Here is a 14,250-nt window from a genome sequence, read left to right as displayed (position 1 = left end):
TATGAGCAAGTGCATATCCAAACAGACTGCCATACTTTTTCTTTCTGAAAAAGGGCTCAAGGTTTTTGTTCTGGATGCTTGAGCAGTAAGAAAGGATAAAACTATGTTAAAGCCATATTACTAAGAGGGTGCTAGGATCGTAAGACAGGAGGCTGAGTGCTTGTCCTCTCCCTCTCGCTTTGTCCTGAAGTTGATCTCTTAATATCTGATGCTTGTACAATTGGGATTTCAGGAGTTTGCCTTGAACTTGTGGATAGTAAAGGCAAACTGAATCAAGGGTGAAAGTGATGAGCAGGGCTGCTTGTGAACGGTCAGATGCAGAATTGTTTTTTTAGTAACTTTTTGAAAGGGCATTCCACTAAAAGACAAATCAGTTCGGAGCATGAACACTAATATTTGCAGACTCCGTGGCTGAAAGAGTTGTTGACACAGGAGTTGTAGCTTGGCTCAAGCAAATTGAAGACATGACTGCCAGGTTAGGTTTATTGAGTACCATGGACAGATGAAGAGGGGGGGTGGCAGAATTGTTTACTGTAGTGCTTCTAATGAAATCTGTTCGTGTGACAGACAGACTGACAAACCTCTGCGACAGTACAATACAAATCAGCCTTATTTCAGTCAAATTATAATTATCCATTAAAACTTGTGCAGAGGGAATTATCAAGGAATACAGACCAGTTGGAAAGTAGCCAGTTATGGCATGCCAAATTCCATAATCCCTGGCTGTTTTTCATATAGAGGATCTGCTTGTCACGGATGATTTTTTGCATTGCATTTGTGGTGTGTGTGTTGTGTTTTTTTTTTTTTTGTGGTGTAAGGTACAGTACAGGTTTATGGGTAAGATTTCCAGACCGTTCCCATTCAATTTGTGTTTTTTTGTTTGTTTAAATATTTACTGCTCTTGATTTTTACTAAACAGCCTCAAGTGGTAGGATTCTTGATCTGGAGGAGGAAGATGTGGATGTTGCCAACATGTTTCAAAATCATGAAGTGTTGCCTTTCTCTTTTTGTAGTGTAGGGTTACCTAGAGGTGATTTATTACTCTTTTACATGGTTCCATGAAAAATCCCTTTTGAATGTATTTGTACAGGTGTATACAGTACCAAGACAAACTATGAAAACAACAAATGATTTGCAGAAAGTGAAGGGGTGGGGAGTTTTATTGCCCATTTTACTTCACGCAGATCCCTCACTTACTAAATACGCTGGTATCTGTGAATTAGATAATTGTCTCCTCTTTTTTAAAGTATGCAAAATATTTTAATGAGCATTATCTCTCACAAGTAGACTGGTACCCTGAAATGTTCTGCTTTTTTCTAGGAAAGTTTGTTGCTGGATAACTTTCTCACTAAATATCTTGGTATCCCTGAATACATGATTGTCCCTCAAGTGCAGTGGTACTTCAGATGTGATCCACAAATTGCCATGGAATTACATTTTCTCTTCATGTTACCCACCAAATACATTTCTAGCTAAGGACTGCCTGTGTTGAATAGTGTACTTGTCTCGGCAGATACCACTCAGAAAAACATTTTCTTTGGTTATAATAGACAACCAAAGATCGACTCAGTCATTCAGCATTAGTAATAAACTGATCATATTTGGAGAATCCCTGAACTTGAGACAGGTTGTTCATTATAATCCTTAGCTCACTAAATAATGCAAGATAGTTAGTGAGCCAATAATCTGAGTGAAGTTATCAGGCAACAGACTCACCATCCCCAGTTTTTCTGTTTTCCTAGAAAAAGCAGAGCATTTTGCAGTACCATTCTACTTGAGAGATGTCTTGCTCATTACACTTTGTTGCATAGTGGAAAATATGATCTTTTCAGGAATAACGAGATATTTGGTAAGTAAAGGGTCTAATTTGAGGACAAATGAGCAATCCACACCCCAGTGATTCTGTAAAATCATTTGTTTTCATAATTTTGTCATGTACTGTATATGTATTTATGTAGTTTCTATAATTGAATCTAGTTGCTAGGTAAAGTGTAATTCTACATTTGTGTAATAATTCTAACAGTGTCGAGCAATATGATTTCAAGAATTCCTACACACAATCAATTAGCAGTCATCTATATACAGTAGGCATCTAGATTCAAATATTTGCTATTTTGTCATTTGGAGCTTACCTGTCTCCTGCAAGGATCATCTGCTGTAATGTTTTGGGGTATTTCTGTTTGCTTATTTGTTTTTATTGATTTAGATTGATTTAATTTAGGAAGTGTAACTCTTCACAATATGTTTGACTGAAAGTATGCATTGGGATAATCTTGAAAATCCATTTAATGGAATTTTTTCAAATCTAAATCCTTTTTTTTTTTTTTTTTTTTTTTTTTTTTTTTTTAAGATAGTTACCCCATGGTATAGATCTAGCAAGCTGGTATTAAGTTTGATCCTTTTCTTCCCCTAAGAATTAAAGTTAGAGAGAGGATGGTGAAAGCGGAAGGCATTCGAGGAAGCCCCGAACTTGTCACAGAAACTACAGTTTCCAGGAGACATCCGAGGGTGCCACCTCATGATATGCCTTTTCAGTCGGAAACTTCTGCCTTTGATAGGGTCACTGCTGTCCACATGGGTGTAGTGCGGAAACCCGTGTATGGCTTTGTCCAGCCTGCTGGCCCAGTTCAGAGTGCCAGGTCTGTGACAGTGGGAGAAAAGAGGGACAGTTGCTCCCAAAGCAATCTTCAGATGCCAGTTGCCTCCAGCTCTGGAGCAAAAGTCCGGGGTTTGAGCGCAGACGAGAGCGAGAAATGGTCTGAGGGAGATCAAAGCTTTGGAAACCTGCTGGAGGAAAAGCACCCTGTCCGAACAGAGTGCCTCCTCAAGAGCAGGAAAGCAGTCCTGCCTTCCGAAATCCTCAAGAGAGAGAAGAATCAGGACGACCCCTGCAGGGTCCTGGAAGAGGAGCAGCCCAGTGTTGCTTCACCCGTTGGACACAGACCAAGCCTGACCTTTGAAGATCTTCCCAGAGTGGTGGAAACCTCAAAGCAGCAGACCCAAACGAAGGACAGCATGGAAAGAAGCGAGGCCATCCTGTACTTTCAGAGGGGATCAGCGCTGGCTCCGGCAAAGCAAAAGGGTCCGGGCCAAGATGCCTCGACAACGAAGCACAAAATGCTGACGCGCTCCATGTCAGATTTTGGAGTGGCGCAGAAGGTGTCGGTCTTCAGAAATCTAGAACTGGCCCCAAAGAGAGAGACGTTCCACAGTCCTGAAGCCAGTCGCGTGCAAAACGGAGAACTCTGCTCAGTAGACACACGGGTGTCAGTCTCCCAGCTCATACACTCCTACCTGGAAACAGCTGCTTCCTGCAAGAAACAAGAACTGTAGGTGGTATATTGGAATGCTCACTTTTTTTTTCTTTAAATCTCTGCGATTTTACTTGCACGGACTTAATCGGCCTTTCATCAAATTAAACAACGTTAAAACATCCGAGTTGTGTGCTGCCTTGACCAAAATATGACACCTTCAAGCTTTGCTCACTGTGTGCAGTTGTTGGGAGCTGGGTGGGGGTGGATATGGGGTCTAATCCTGCCGTGTTTTGCTTTGTGTCTGTTCTAGTGGTGACCTGCAGTTGGAATGTGTAATACATCCATGCATGGTGTTGGCTGTGGTGTGATTATATTGTTTTTAACCTGTGTTGTGCGAATTTAAAAAACTAAAGGAAAAAAAACAGGGGTGGGGTGGGTGTATGCTTCTTCATGCAGTTTTGCTTTTTCACTGCCTCCCCTTTCTCTCTTCTCCTGTCTCTTGTCTCTCTTCTCCATGCCATTTTGTTTTCATGCACTTAAAGGGAAGCTGAGGTAGAGCTGACAACAACAGGTCTTGATTCGGCTTCCAAAACTGAGCGAGAAAGGGGAGCTCGGAGGCCAAGGCGCTATATTTCTCCTGGGGAAAATAGAAAGACCTCTGAAAGGTTTAGGACTCAGCCTATCACTTCATCAGAGCGACTGGAATCAGATAGGTAGGCTGATGACAGATAATGCGAAAAAAGTGAAATCTCATCTAAACTAAGATACTCATACTTTGTACTGTATGAAAACACAACAGAGTAACACAATCCTTGGCCTCATACATAATATGTATTTTGTGTGGTGAATTTTTTCATTCTTTTTCTTAAATAACCAATCTTTTTTTTTTTTTTTTTTATCAAATTGTATTATGAATATATGTATTGTTTGAATTCCTTTCTAAGAAAATCAGGGGGTTGTGAGGGACTAACGAGAGACTGTAAACTCACTGTATAACTGACCCATGTGACAGCACTTTCTGAATCGCTCATTGTTTACTCTTGAAGTGCTCGTCCTTCCCCTGTTTGGAAGCAGTATTAGTTCTAATAGGGTTAGCAAATTATTCGGGGTGCTGGTTCCAACTCGTTCCCTAGTCATCCATCACATTTTCACTCATGAGGAATCTACTGCATTTCAGCTCTGTTAAATTACAGCAATTCTCCCTTTTAGGGAACACCATAATCTGTTACACATTTGCTGCTGCTTTTTCTTCCTCCAATAAAAAGTTGAATCCTGTGATTCTGAATTGGTGTTCTTCTTGCTTGCAGGTCACATCTGAGTCCTGAAAATAATGAAGGTATGTTGTTTTTTTTTCTACAAACTTTTACAGATGAAAAGTATGACTTGCTAATCGCTTGCATTACTGAGGGAAGTACAAATCACACATCACAGTAAAGATCAGGGGCATTTTTCTTTTTTAAATATTTATCATACATATTTGTATTTATGATTTTAACTAAACCTTATAGTGTAAAACCTTTTACAGAGCTCACTCTGCACATCTTAACAAGCCCAGGTGTTATATACATTATACACTTCTACAGTATATAATGTCGTTTCTGTTCTGGAAAACCTCTGTAGTCCTCACATTTGCAGAGTTCTTCCGTTGTCGGTGTTCAGTGCAGTCATGAGGGTTTTTGTTGGGTTGTTATTATTTGTTTGTTTTCTGTTGGAATAGAGGGGGGCTCTTGCACTTTCCCACCACCTTCTTTCCTACTTCCTTTCTTGCTGTGCCTCCAGCACACTTCATATCAATATTGAAAGAGCACACAAAATACATGCAGTTGTAGTCAAAAGTTTTAGGCAATGTCTTTTGTAGCAGGAGTTTTGTTTTTGTGGATGAAACAAAGTTGCAATTAATGGATGTCTACAATTTATTTATTTCAGCAGTTTTTTTGCTAAACTTCAAAAATGCTAATTCAAAAGTATTCATACACTGACAAGGAAAATTAAATTAATAGCTAGTTGGTGGACCTTTAGCAACCTCTTTTAAACGATTGGGATATTTGTCAATGAGCTTTTGGCATAATTCTTTAGCGATTTTTGACCATTCTTCAACTCAAAATTGTTCCAGTTCTACAAATTATGAGGACTTCTCTTGTCCACAGCCACTTTCAGCTTATATCAAAGATTCTCAATTAGATTTAGATTGGGAATTTGACTAGGCCATTCCTGTAACTTGATTTTATTCTTCAACCATTTCGAAGTAGATTTTGATGTGTGCTTTGGAACGTGCATTTTGATGTATTAGAACTAAATATCCTGTGTCATTAGAGGAAAATCAGCCCTATAGAAGGATATTACCACCTCCATGCTTGCCAGTAGGTGTGGTGTTCTTTTCTTTGTACGCCTCACCAGACTTTCTCCAAATGTACCGACTATCAGCGTAACCAAGTAGCTTGATTTTTGTTTCATCACTCCACAAAACCTTTGACCAGAACTTGTATCCATCATTCAAATGGCTTTTTGCGCACTTTAAGCTACATTGTGACATTTTCCTAAGAGTTGTTTTTTCCTTGGCGTGCGACCGTTGAGACCTTCACCATGCAACACTCTGCCTGTGATTGAAATGGAAACCCCAGTCCCTCTTGCAACCAATTCACTTTGACTTTCTTTGGCAGTCAAGTTTTTCCTAAAATTCTTTGTTTGGGAAAGTTGTAGAAATTATAAATTATCTCCAATTGGGTAATGCAAAATTTTGACTGACTGTATAATCAAAGTATAAGTAAGTACCAGGCATTAAGTATACTCACCCCCAGTTAATCCACTATGTAGCCAAACGATGATATGTTTTAATATGCATTCCTGTTATTGTGCTGTGCTTTTCTCTGGGTTTCCTACAGCTGTGCTCCAGTTCTGATTGTTTTGCTCTTTCCCTCTCTTGCAGCGGACGAGGAGAAACTTGATGAGAGAGCCAAGATGAGCGTTGCTGCCAAGAGGTCACTTTTCAGGGTAAGCGGCTTGTTTTTTTGCTCCGTTGAGATCGTTGGTTCAACAGCTCCTATGAGCATTGCTTAGAGTAACAGCCTTTGCCAGCAGCGAATCCACTCATCCCCTCCCTGTGTTGAAATTCCAAGATCCTTACTCACTTTCCAGCAGAGTTGTTTTCCCAAAGTATATGACATAGCTTTATAGTTCTTTTTGGTCCAGATTAAAACAAATTTATTATTTCTCTATAATAATACATAACCACTTCTCTACAAGGCTGCCCAGTGAACACAGACCGGTATTTGAAAAAATATATTTGCTCTCTTTTAGGCCTTAAATTGTTCACTATTCTTTCTTCTTCGGAGGGTCTGTTACTGCCACGGCCTCTGAGTTTGCCCTAAACGTCTCAATAGCATGGGTTCTGCGAGGTGGCCTCAAGCACCATCTACAGATGCCTAAATATTATCTACCAATCCAACTGGAGGTCCTTCTTCCTTCCGTCCTTCCTTCCTTCTTATAACCTTGACCAAAGAATAAAACTATTTTGTCGTAGGGTTTTGTCATCCCAAGCTTTTCCAACAGCCACTCTCTCAGCACTCAGTCTTTCTGTTTTTCAGTATGTCTCTCTTGTATATTTTGATGTGTGGTGGGTTATAGCCATGTACTTATTTAGTGACAGTTCTGATTATGTATTTACAGGCAATGGCAGGAGAATGTAACTAACATACTTGGACAGTATATGATAGTAATGATGAGCACAGAAAATGTCGCAGAATTGAATTTTTTATTTATTTATTAATTAATTTATTTAATTTATTTTTACTTTGTTCTTTTCAGGAATTGGAAAAGAGCATTGACTCTGCTCCCGTGCCAAAGCCTCGTTCTCGCAATGCTGCTGTGGAAAGGCGCCTGAGACGCACGCAGGATCGCTCGCGCACGCAGCCCGTCACCACCGAAGAAGTCGTCATCGCTGCCACGTAGGTGTCTGTAAAATGCACTTGGAAGCAGAGTGCTGCAGTTCACAGACACACACACAGATTCCCTCCTTAGTAAAAACAACCAATGTTAATGACAAGATGCACCGCAGTATTTAAATTGAAAGGTGCCAGCTGTGGTCGTCTTAGGTCCAGTTCAAAGGTCTGAAGTTGCCTCCATTAGCATGTTGACTGTATAGGTTGTCAAAGTTGCCACCCAGTGACATCAAAAGCAAGTGTTCAGGGGCTTTCAGAGTTAATAAATCATGCTAGCTGGCTGGAGTTTTTTTTCCCCTGGATTTCAACAGAATCCAGATGCTCCTGGGAACAGAATAGCACCTCAGAGAGAAGGGTGCGAATGGGTAGATAAACAGCTTTTCTTATGGCCGGACGCAGGCTGGCAAGGACTTTGCTGTTCAAGTGTTTTACACAGTATTTATTCTGTGATCCTAACGATTTTATTTTATGTAACTATTGTAACTAATTACAACTAAAATGACATTGTCTTTATTGGTAATATTTCCATTATGGGCACTCTTTATGTGAGACCTGCTGCTTCATTAAAGAAAAATGCACTATAAAGCAATTTAATAAAGTGAAGTGTTAATGCTGATCCAGAAACAAAAAATATCTGAAGAGTAGAAAAATGGTTCATTTAAATGTGTATTCAACATTGCATGATTTGCTTACATAGGTAACTGTTCAGTTGTTTCATTCAAGGTTTTTAATTTTAGTTGTAACACTTGCAGCATAGTTCTTTATACATGCTTTTCTTCTGACCTTTTTTTCCCATCCTGTGTGTAGCGTACCAGCCCCTGCCTCACAAACAGTGACTGTCCACACAACAGTAGCGCGAATCCCTAGTCCCACTGTAGTAAGCACCAGTGTGCAAAGGATCAGGTACTTGGATGACATGCGCATGCCAGATTGAGCCTTTTTACTAACCATTCTGAATGGACAGTGCTGCCTTGCCAAAAATACATGATCCCGTGCATGTGTAGGTGCAGGAGAAGAAACATCTTTTAAAACTAACTACATTAAATAAATAAAAACAAGATAATACACTCTGTACACTCTTCATAACTTTGATTAGGCCAGTGTCTCCATACAATACAAGAATAGTAAAGCAGAGTTTTCTTTTGTTTTCCCCAAAAGTACATTTCAGACTTGTGTACAATTCTTTGTGTGCACGCACACATTTTAAGCACAACCCTTTTAACAGGCAGTAGGCTGTCCATTGGTATCAACACTAATAACATTGTTCTTGAAGAGTAAGTAGAGGGGTTCCAGAAAGTATAGCGTTATACTTCCCCACGTGCTGCTACAGCTGTTTAAATAACGGACCTGTCATTTTTCATCTCGTTGTAACTTTCTACTTTTTTAAAATCTATTTCAAAGCTCTTTTCAAAATTAGAAAATAAATGGTGATTGTAATCGACAGTGCTGTGCGTTTCTTCATTACTGCATCTGCACTGTACCTGTCATTGTCACTCCCCTGGAAGTCAAAACAAGCAGCTACTTTTGGTTGCGTCTTTGAAGAGAATCCAGTAGTGATACAGAGTCGGTATGGCTGATGCTTTGCTTGTCAGTAGGATGAAGAGTTAAGCTGCCAGCCCAGTCACTTTATTTTTAGGGATTCTATTTCTGCTGTTAAGCCCTACTGTAGCAGACCCTTCCAAGAGCTTGCAGACGCAAAATAATTGGAGTCCAGTGACCTTCTCCGTGAACACCAGTTTTCCTTCTTGTACCTACTATTAAAATATCTTGTAACAAGTTACGCACAAAAATAAATCATCTAAATCTGCATGTCAAGATGGAAGAAACTAGTAAATAATGTGCCATTTACTGCACAAGTTAATGTGGCGAAAATATACATTTTCTCATTGAGAACAAAAATATCTTAACTAGTTGTTAAAAACAACTGTCTTTTAAAGGTTCATGACTTTTGTTTTGGGGTAGGGGTAGGATCACAATGTCATTGTAACTCTTGATATATATTCAGTTGTTAATTTTCCTTGCAAAACTGTTTCGTCATTCCTGGATTAAAAGATGATGATGTGTGAGTTTCCATACTCTGCCAGACATTTAATGTTGGATAAAATGACTAGCTTGGTGACACAGCACCACCTTGTGGTCTTTAAGAAGTAAGCCCATGTTCCTTGAGCAATGCTTTTGTTTGTTCTCTCTGGACAATCACCTTTCCGTGTCCTGTGAAAACTTGATACCCCACAGTTTTCAAATTCAACTCATTTAGCTTATTGCCATTGGGAACTCATTTCTGGATAATCTCGAGTTACATTTGAGTGGAAATATTCAAATCCAAAGAAAATGGAATTGAGGGTTATCATCTTTCCAGTACACCTCTTCTAACACATTGGATCATGCACAGTTAAAATATTACTAATTTACTTTCAAAGCATAATTAATCTCTGGCATGTTTTGAGGTGTTTTTTAATGTATTTATTTTAAGTATGGAGGGGTTTACATGGTCACATACTGCACTTGAATGCAATTGTGATGTTAAAGTTCAGTAATGGGGATTCCTTAAAAATAACCAACTTTATAAGCATCCTCGGCAGAATGAAGCAGATTAGACAGGACTGGTTGATGCAATCTAATGCCAATGTTCGAACACAACACACATTTCTTGCTTTCATCTCGCGATATTCACATTGCCGAACTCTCCCACACCACCCCCCCTTTTTTTTTTTTTTTTTTTTTTTTTTTTTTTAACTCTATGGGCTCTAGCACGTCTCAACTAATTAGAGAAGGGGTGGAGGGAAGGTCTTAAATGCTAATTTTTTTTATTTTTATTTTTTATTTTTCTCTTAGTTTGCAAGCATCTTCACAGCAGAAAGCTTTAGCAAGAGAACAGGCCAGGGAAGGTGCAACTGAAGAACAAGGACCAGAAGAGCCTGACCTTTCAACTCTCAGCCTGTCAGAAAAGATGGCCCTGTTCAATCGCCTGTCACAAACGTCCACCAAAGTGGCGTCCAGAAGCAGAGCCGATCTCCGGCAGAGGAGGGTGAATACGCGTTACCAGACACAGCCCATCACACTGGGAGAGGTCGAGCAGGTATTTACAGAGCCATTAATGTGTATTGTAGGTGTAGGCAACTCTGGTCCTGGGTAATTATTCCACCAAAGGTTTAATGCATTGCTCCTTGTTGGTATACTGTAGTTGGAAACTACTTGTAGTTAAGACTGATGCTTACTTTCCCCCCAGAGTTAATTTTTGTTTCCCTTATAGTGACGGAGCCCTCTATATGTGTCAATGATTTAAATACATCGAACCCCCTTTTATTTTGGACATTGTTGGAACCTACGGGGCCAATGTTGCCTCCCCCTGATCTGCTACGTCCAAGTCACCCTGTTTAGGAAAACTGACTCTCTTAAATATGAGAACAAACTTTAGCCAAGTGCAGGGTGTTTATCACTTAATGTCCTGTACAAGTCTTTACCCAATAAGATCACCTGCCTATTTATCAAACAATCCAATATTCTTTGAGACTCACGCTAGCTGCTTTGGCCATCCCGAAACTAGCAGAAGAGCTCAGTGAGGGGTTCAAGTGGAATTGGTTCAGTTTTAAAGGTTGTTGGGAGGTAAAGTGTTAAACTAGCGTATACCCATTTACTTTAAGAAAGTGTATGGATGGTTGTAATCACCTGACCTATAGAAGGGAATACAGAGGAGAGAAGAGAAACCTTTTATAAGGTGAACAGTATTTTGTACTGGAAGAGCACCCAGAATTGTATACTTATGTTAAAATGGTATATAATAGGTTATTATGTGTTGCACCCCAAAACAAGCCATTATCAGGCAATAACAGCACTGTGATGTCACATCCCTTTTTTAAATCAAAGAAATATGCAAATCTGAAGAGGTAAAACGGTGTTAAAATGTAAGTTAAGAACAAACCTAAGAATTGTACAGGCTTAGATTTTAACCCTGTAATGCCCATTTCTATATCACACATGATACGATGCTTACTACCCCTCTGTACATTATTTTTTAAATCCAGCCACAAACCAGAATTGTTCACATACAGTGCATTGTGTTGCCGAACAGGAAAATAGTTTTGTACAAGAAACAGAGTCTAGTTACAGAAATGAAGTAGCTTTTCTCATTTCAAGAATGCTTGGGCGTTTCACGGTTGAAATTGCCGTAACTCGGTCACTTTAGGACATTCGAAGAGTTTTGGGATATTTCTACAAACAGCAGGTGTGGGTCATCTGTTTAACATGCTTGTAAAACAAGGTGTGATGAGGTACTTCTCTGTACAGTGAGCAGTTCTATGGCACTGCAACAAGTTGCGTGGTGCACGAAGACAATTGCCTGGGTTGATATCCTCTCTGCCAATTGTTCATCCCATTTTAAAGCATCAGGTGTCCCCTCAGTGGATTTATATTGAGGCCTGCCTTAGATTTCACCGAGTTTTACCGATGCAGCAAAAAAGAGCCCCTTTTTATTCTGACCTCCTTCATTGTATGCAGAACCAGGCTTTGTTGTTAACAAGCTTGGTTGAATTTTAATCTAGAACATGCTTTCAATTTTGACAAAAGGAGAATTTTGAGTCTTTTCATGAACAATTTCCTCTGAGAACTAGGAACGACCGACAGGGAATGAAGTCACTCTTGAGTACTTTGGAAAGCTGTGCCCCCTGATGCGGGCCTTTTGACTGAATCGGCAGTCACCCGTTAGGTTTCCTGACTCTAGACTGATGGTAGTAACCCCTGAGTTTCATTTAATTGCGTTAGCAACATGCTGTCAGAGCTACACAGGTGGCTTCCAATAACTGTTTAAATATCATGTGACAATATACTATAATGTGGAATGGAAGCAAAAGGCAACACTTCTCTAATGGTCTCAGAGTAGAGAAAATATATATATGTATGTATGTATTTATTTTTTTAATGATTTATTATTGCTTATTGACTCACTGCACTGAAGTTTTCTGTCAACAGAAAAGACAAAGCTTCGGCGAAAGCAGTGAATGCTACCCAACAATTAGCCTCATGTGCGTGCATGAACTCAAATGTATTAAATAAAATAATGAATAAATGCATAATGTATTTTATTCCGTACTGTGCATGACTATTTACTTGTTCAAGCACACGATGTTTAACATATCATTTAAAAGAGAAAAATAAATCCAGTGGGGGATGAAATGCTTATTGTAAGTAATGGCACTGCATTGCACTGCTTTCATCCAGAAAGAGAGAGCCTAGAAATTCTCAAGGAAAAAAAAAGAAAAAATTTGAGTTAATAACAAATGATATTTCTGAACAGGAAATAGAGCCCCAAGTCCCGCCCCCCGTGGCCTATGGCATTCCAGAATACCTGCAGAGAGAGATGCGCTCTGTACAAGTAAGAGCAATCTGCATGTGGTAGCCATGCTTCTGTTACACACGCGCCTGCTGCATATTCCACAAAGAAATCGGTGCTTTTAAAAACAAGACTTGATTTGTTATCCGTGGCGTCTGGGATAGAGTAGATCTGCTTTGGAAGTACATGAATATACAAATGAATACGTGTTGCACGTGAGAATTGTTCATCCGCTTGTGCTACAACTTTGTATGGACATTCAAGTTATGGCGATCTAAAGTGAGTACTGGCTTGTGATGTTCCAGTCTAATGAATGCTGTATATTAGGAACCAGTTGCCTGAATTTCTTGAAACTGTACATGGACAATTTTTAGTAAACTGTGAATGTATGACTTAAATAAAAAAAATCTTGATAATGATTTTCAGAATTTGGATGAAACTTGGTGCTAGTATACAGTACACCATTCTTGAGGTTCTCAGAACCTAGCCCTTGATGCCGTACACTGTAGTCTTGCGAGTGGTGACTCTGATAGAGAATTTCTTGAACTGGGTCTGCATTCGATTGATTGTTATTGTAGACCACAGATTTGGTATACAAAAGCTAGCCCACTAATAAACACACTGCTCTTGCCTGCACTTACACACAAAGTAAATTGTTTTGATTTGTGACGATGGCCTGCCCTGTTCATGGGAAATGTCATTAAACTAAGACTCTGCTTTGATCAACAGGATGTGAAATGAGTCATTGTGGTGCTCGCTTTGATTGCTCAGTGGATTAACTGGCATTATAACAGTTAAATCTTTCTTGTAAGAAGCAGACAATTATATTGTAGGTTACTGTTAACAACTGTGCTGAAAACTTACCTTCCACAGCTGCAAAACGGAGCAAGGGGAAAGATAGGTCCTTTATCACCGTCTATTGTGAAATCAGTAGCAGCAGCAGCATCTCAGGCTGCCACGCTGTCTACAACTTCAGCTGGAGAGCTACAGCTTGGAAGATCCAAAGCAGTGAGAGAGGAGAGTTTGTCCTCCACCCAGAGACTGTACAACAGATCCATCCCCAAGCACCACAGCACTGCAGCCAGCGCCGATCCCTCTGTGAAGAGTGTGGCAGCTCCAGAGCTCAAACCTTTACACTTAACAACTGAGAAGCAGCAGCAGCAGCAACCAGAGATCACAGGGGTGTTTCAAAGCTATTCTGTTGCTGAACAGCGACCGGCAGAACTGAGAGGAGCTGTAGCACAGGAAAGCAGCAGCAAGGTTAAGCACCGATCTACCGAGTGGGGCGGTAAGCAGAAGCAGCAGCAGCAGCAGCCCCCAGCGCAGCCAAGTGGGAGCGAGAGGGATGCAGAGATCAGGGAGCTGAGGCACGACGCTGCCAGGAGAAGCAGCAGGGAACTGCCGACAGAGCCCCAGGGTTTCCTGAGATCAGAAAGTGCCGCTGTGCTGGAGAGACAGGAGGCAAGGGGGGTTCTAAGAGAAAGGCAACCCTTGCAGGACCCGTTTGAGTCTGAGAGTGTTCAAAAATCCAAGACAGTCGTATCAGGTGAGGCTTTGTGGTGTTTTTTGTCTGTAGACAGCGGGTTTTGCTCAAAAGCCTGGCATGTGATGTTTTTTTATATATATAACAACCTGTAAGTGTTTGAGCAGACCATTGTGCTTTTAATGCAATTTAAATTGTGGTATTTTAAGATAAACAGCTAATGTAAAAGTAAGCCACTGATTTTTA

The 14,250-nt window shown here is 40.1% G+C and overlaps 1 protein-coding gene across 3 annotated transcripts; it reads left to right on the top strand.

Annotated features, from left to right (window-relative positions):
* The first annotated feature begins 2,371 nt into the window (after positions 1–2,371).
* Positions 2,372–14,182, top strand: LOC121308137 (supervillin-like). Of its 3 annotated transcripts, XM_041240427.1 has the most exons (9): positions 2,372–3,329; positions 3,797–3,967; positions 4,562–4,590; positions 6,181–6,245; positions 7,059–7,198; positions 8,000–8,095; positions 10,028–10,271; positions 12,486–12,563; positions 13,395–14,182. In XM_041240427.1, the coding sequence occupies exons 1-9, from the start codon at positions 2,434–2,436 to the stop codon at positions 14,157–14,159; spliced, it is 2,484 nt and encodes an 827-aa protein (XP_041096361.1). In that variant the 5' UTR covers positions 2,372–2,433; the 3' UTR covers positions 14,160–14,182. The 3 variants fall into 3 exon arrangements, with proteins under 3 accessions (XP_041096361.1, XP_041096363.1, XP_041096362.1); XM_041240429.1 differs by lacking the exon at positions 8,000–8,095; XM_041240428.1 differs by lacking the exon at positions 12,486–12,563.
* Positions 14,183–14,250: the final 68 nt, after the last annotated feature.

This window comes from Polyodon spathula, unplaced genomic scaffold, assembly GCF_017654505.1.
Source record: "Polyodon spathula isolate WHYD16114869_AA unplaced genomic scaffold, ASM1765450v1 scaffolds_427, whole genome shotgun sequence".
Taxonomy (NCBI): Eukaryota; Metazoa; Chordata; class Actinopteri; order Acipenseriformes; family Polyodontidae; genus Polyodon; species Polyodon spathula.
The sequence above is the reverse complement of the archived record's forward strand: the minus strand, read 5'-3'. Positions and strand labels throughout refer to the sequence as shown.

Bases quoted from the DNA above. Each gene is read 5' to 3' on its own strand.
- LOC121308137 (XM_041240427.1), top strand. From the start codon at position 2,434: ATGGTGAAAGCGGAAGGCATTCGAGGAAGCCCCGAACTTGTCACAGAA. The intron at 3,968-4,561 runs GTAGGCTGATGA...TCTTGCTTGCAG, and splicing joins GAGCGACTGGAATCAGATAG to GTCACATCTGAGTCCTGAAA. The intron at 7,199-7,999 runs GTAGGTGTCTGT...TCCTGTGTGTAG, and splicing joins GAAGTCGTCATCGCTGCCAC to CGTACCAGCCCCTGCCTCAC.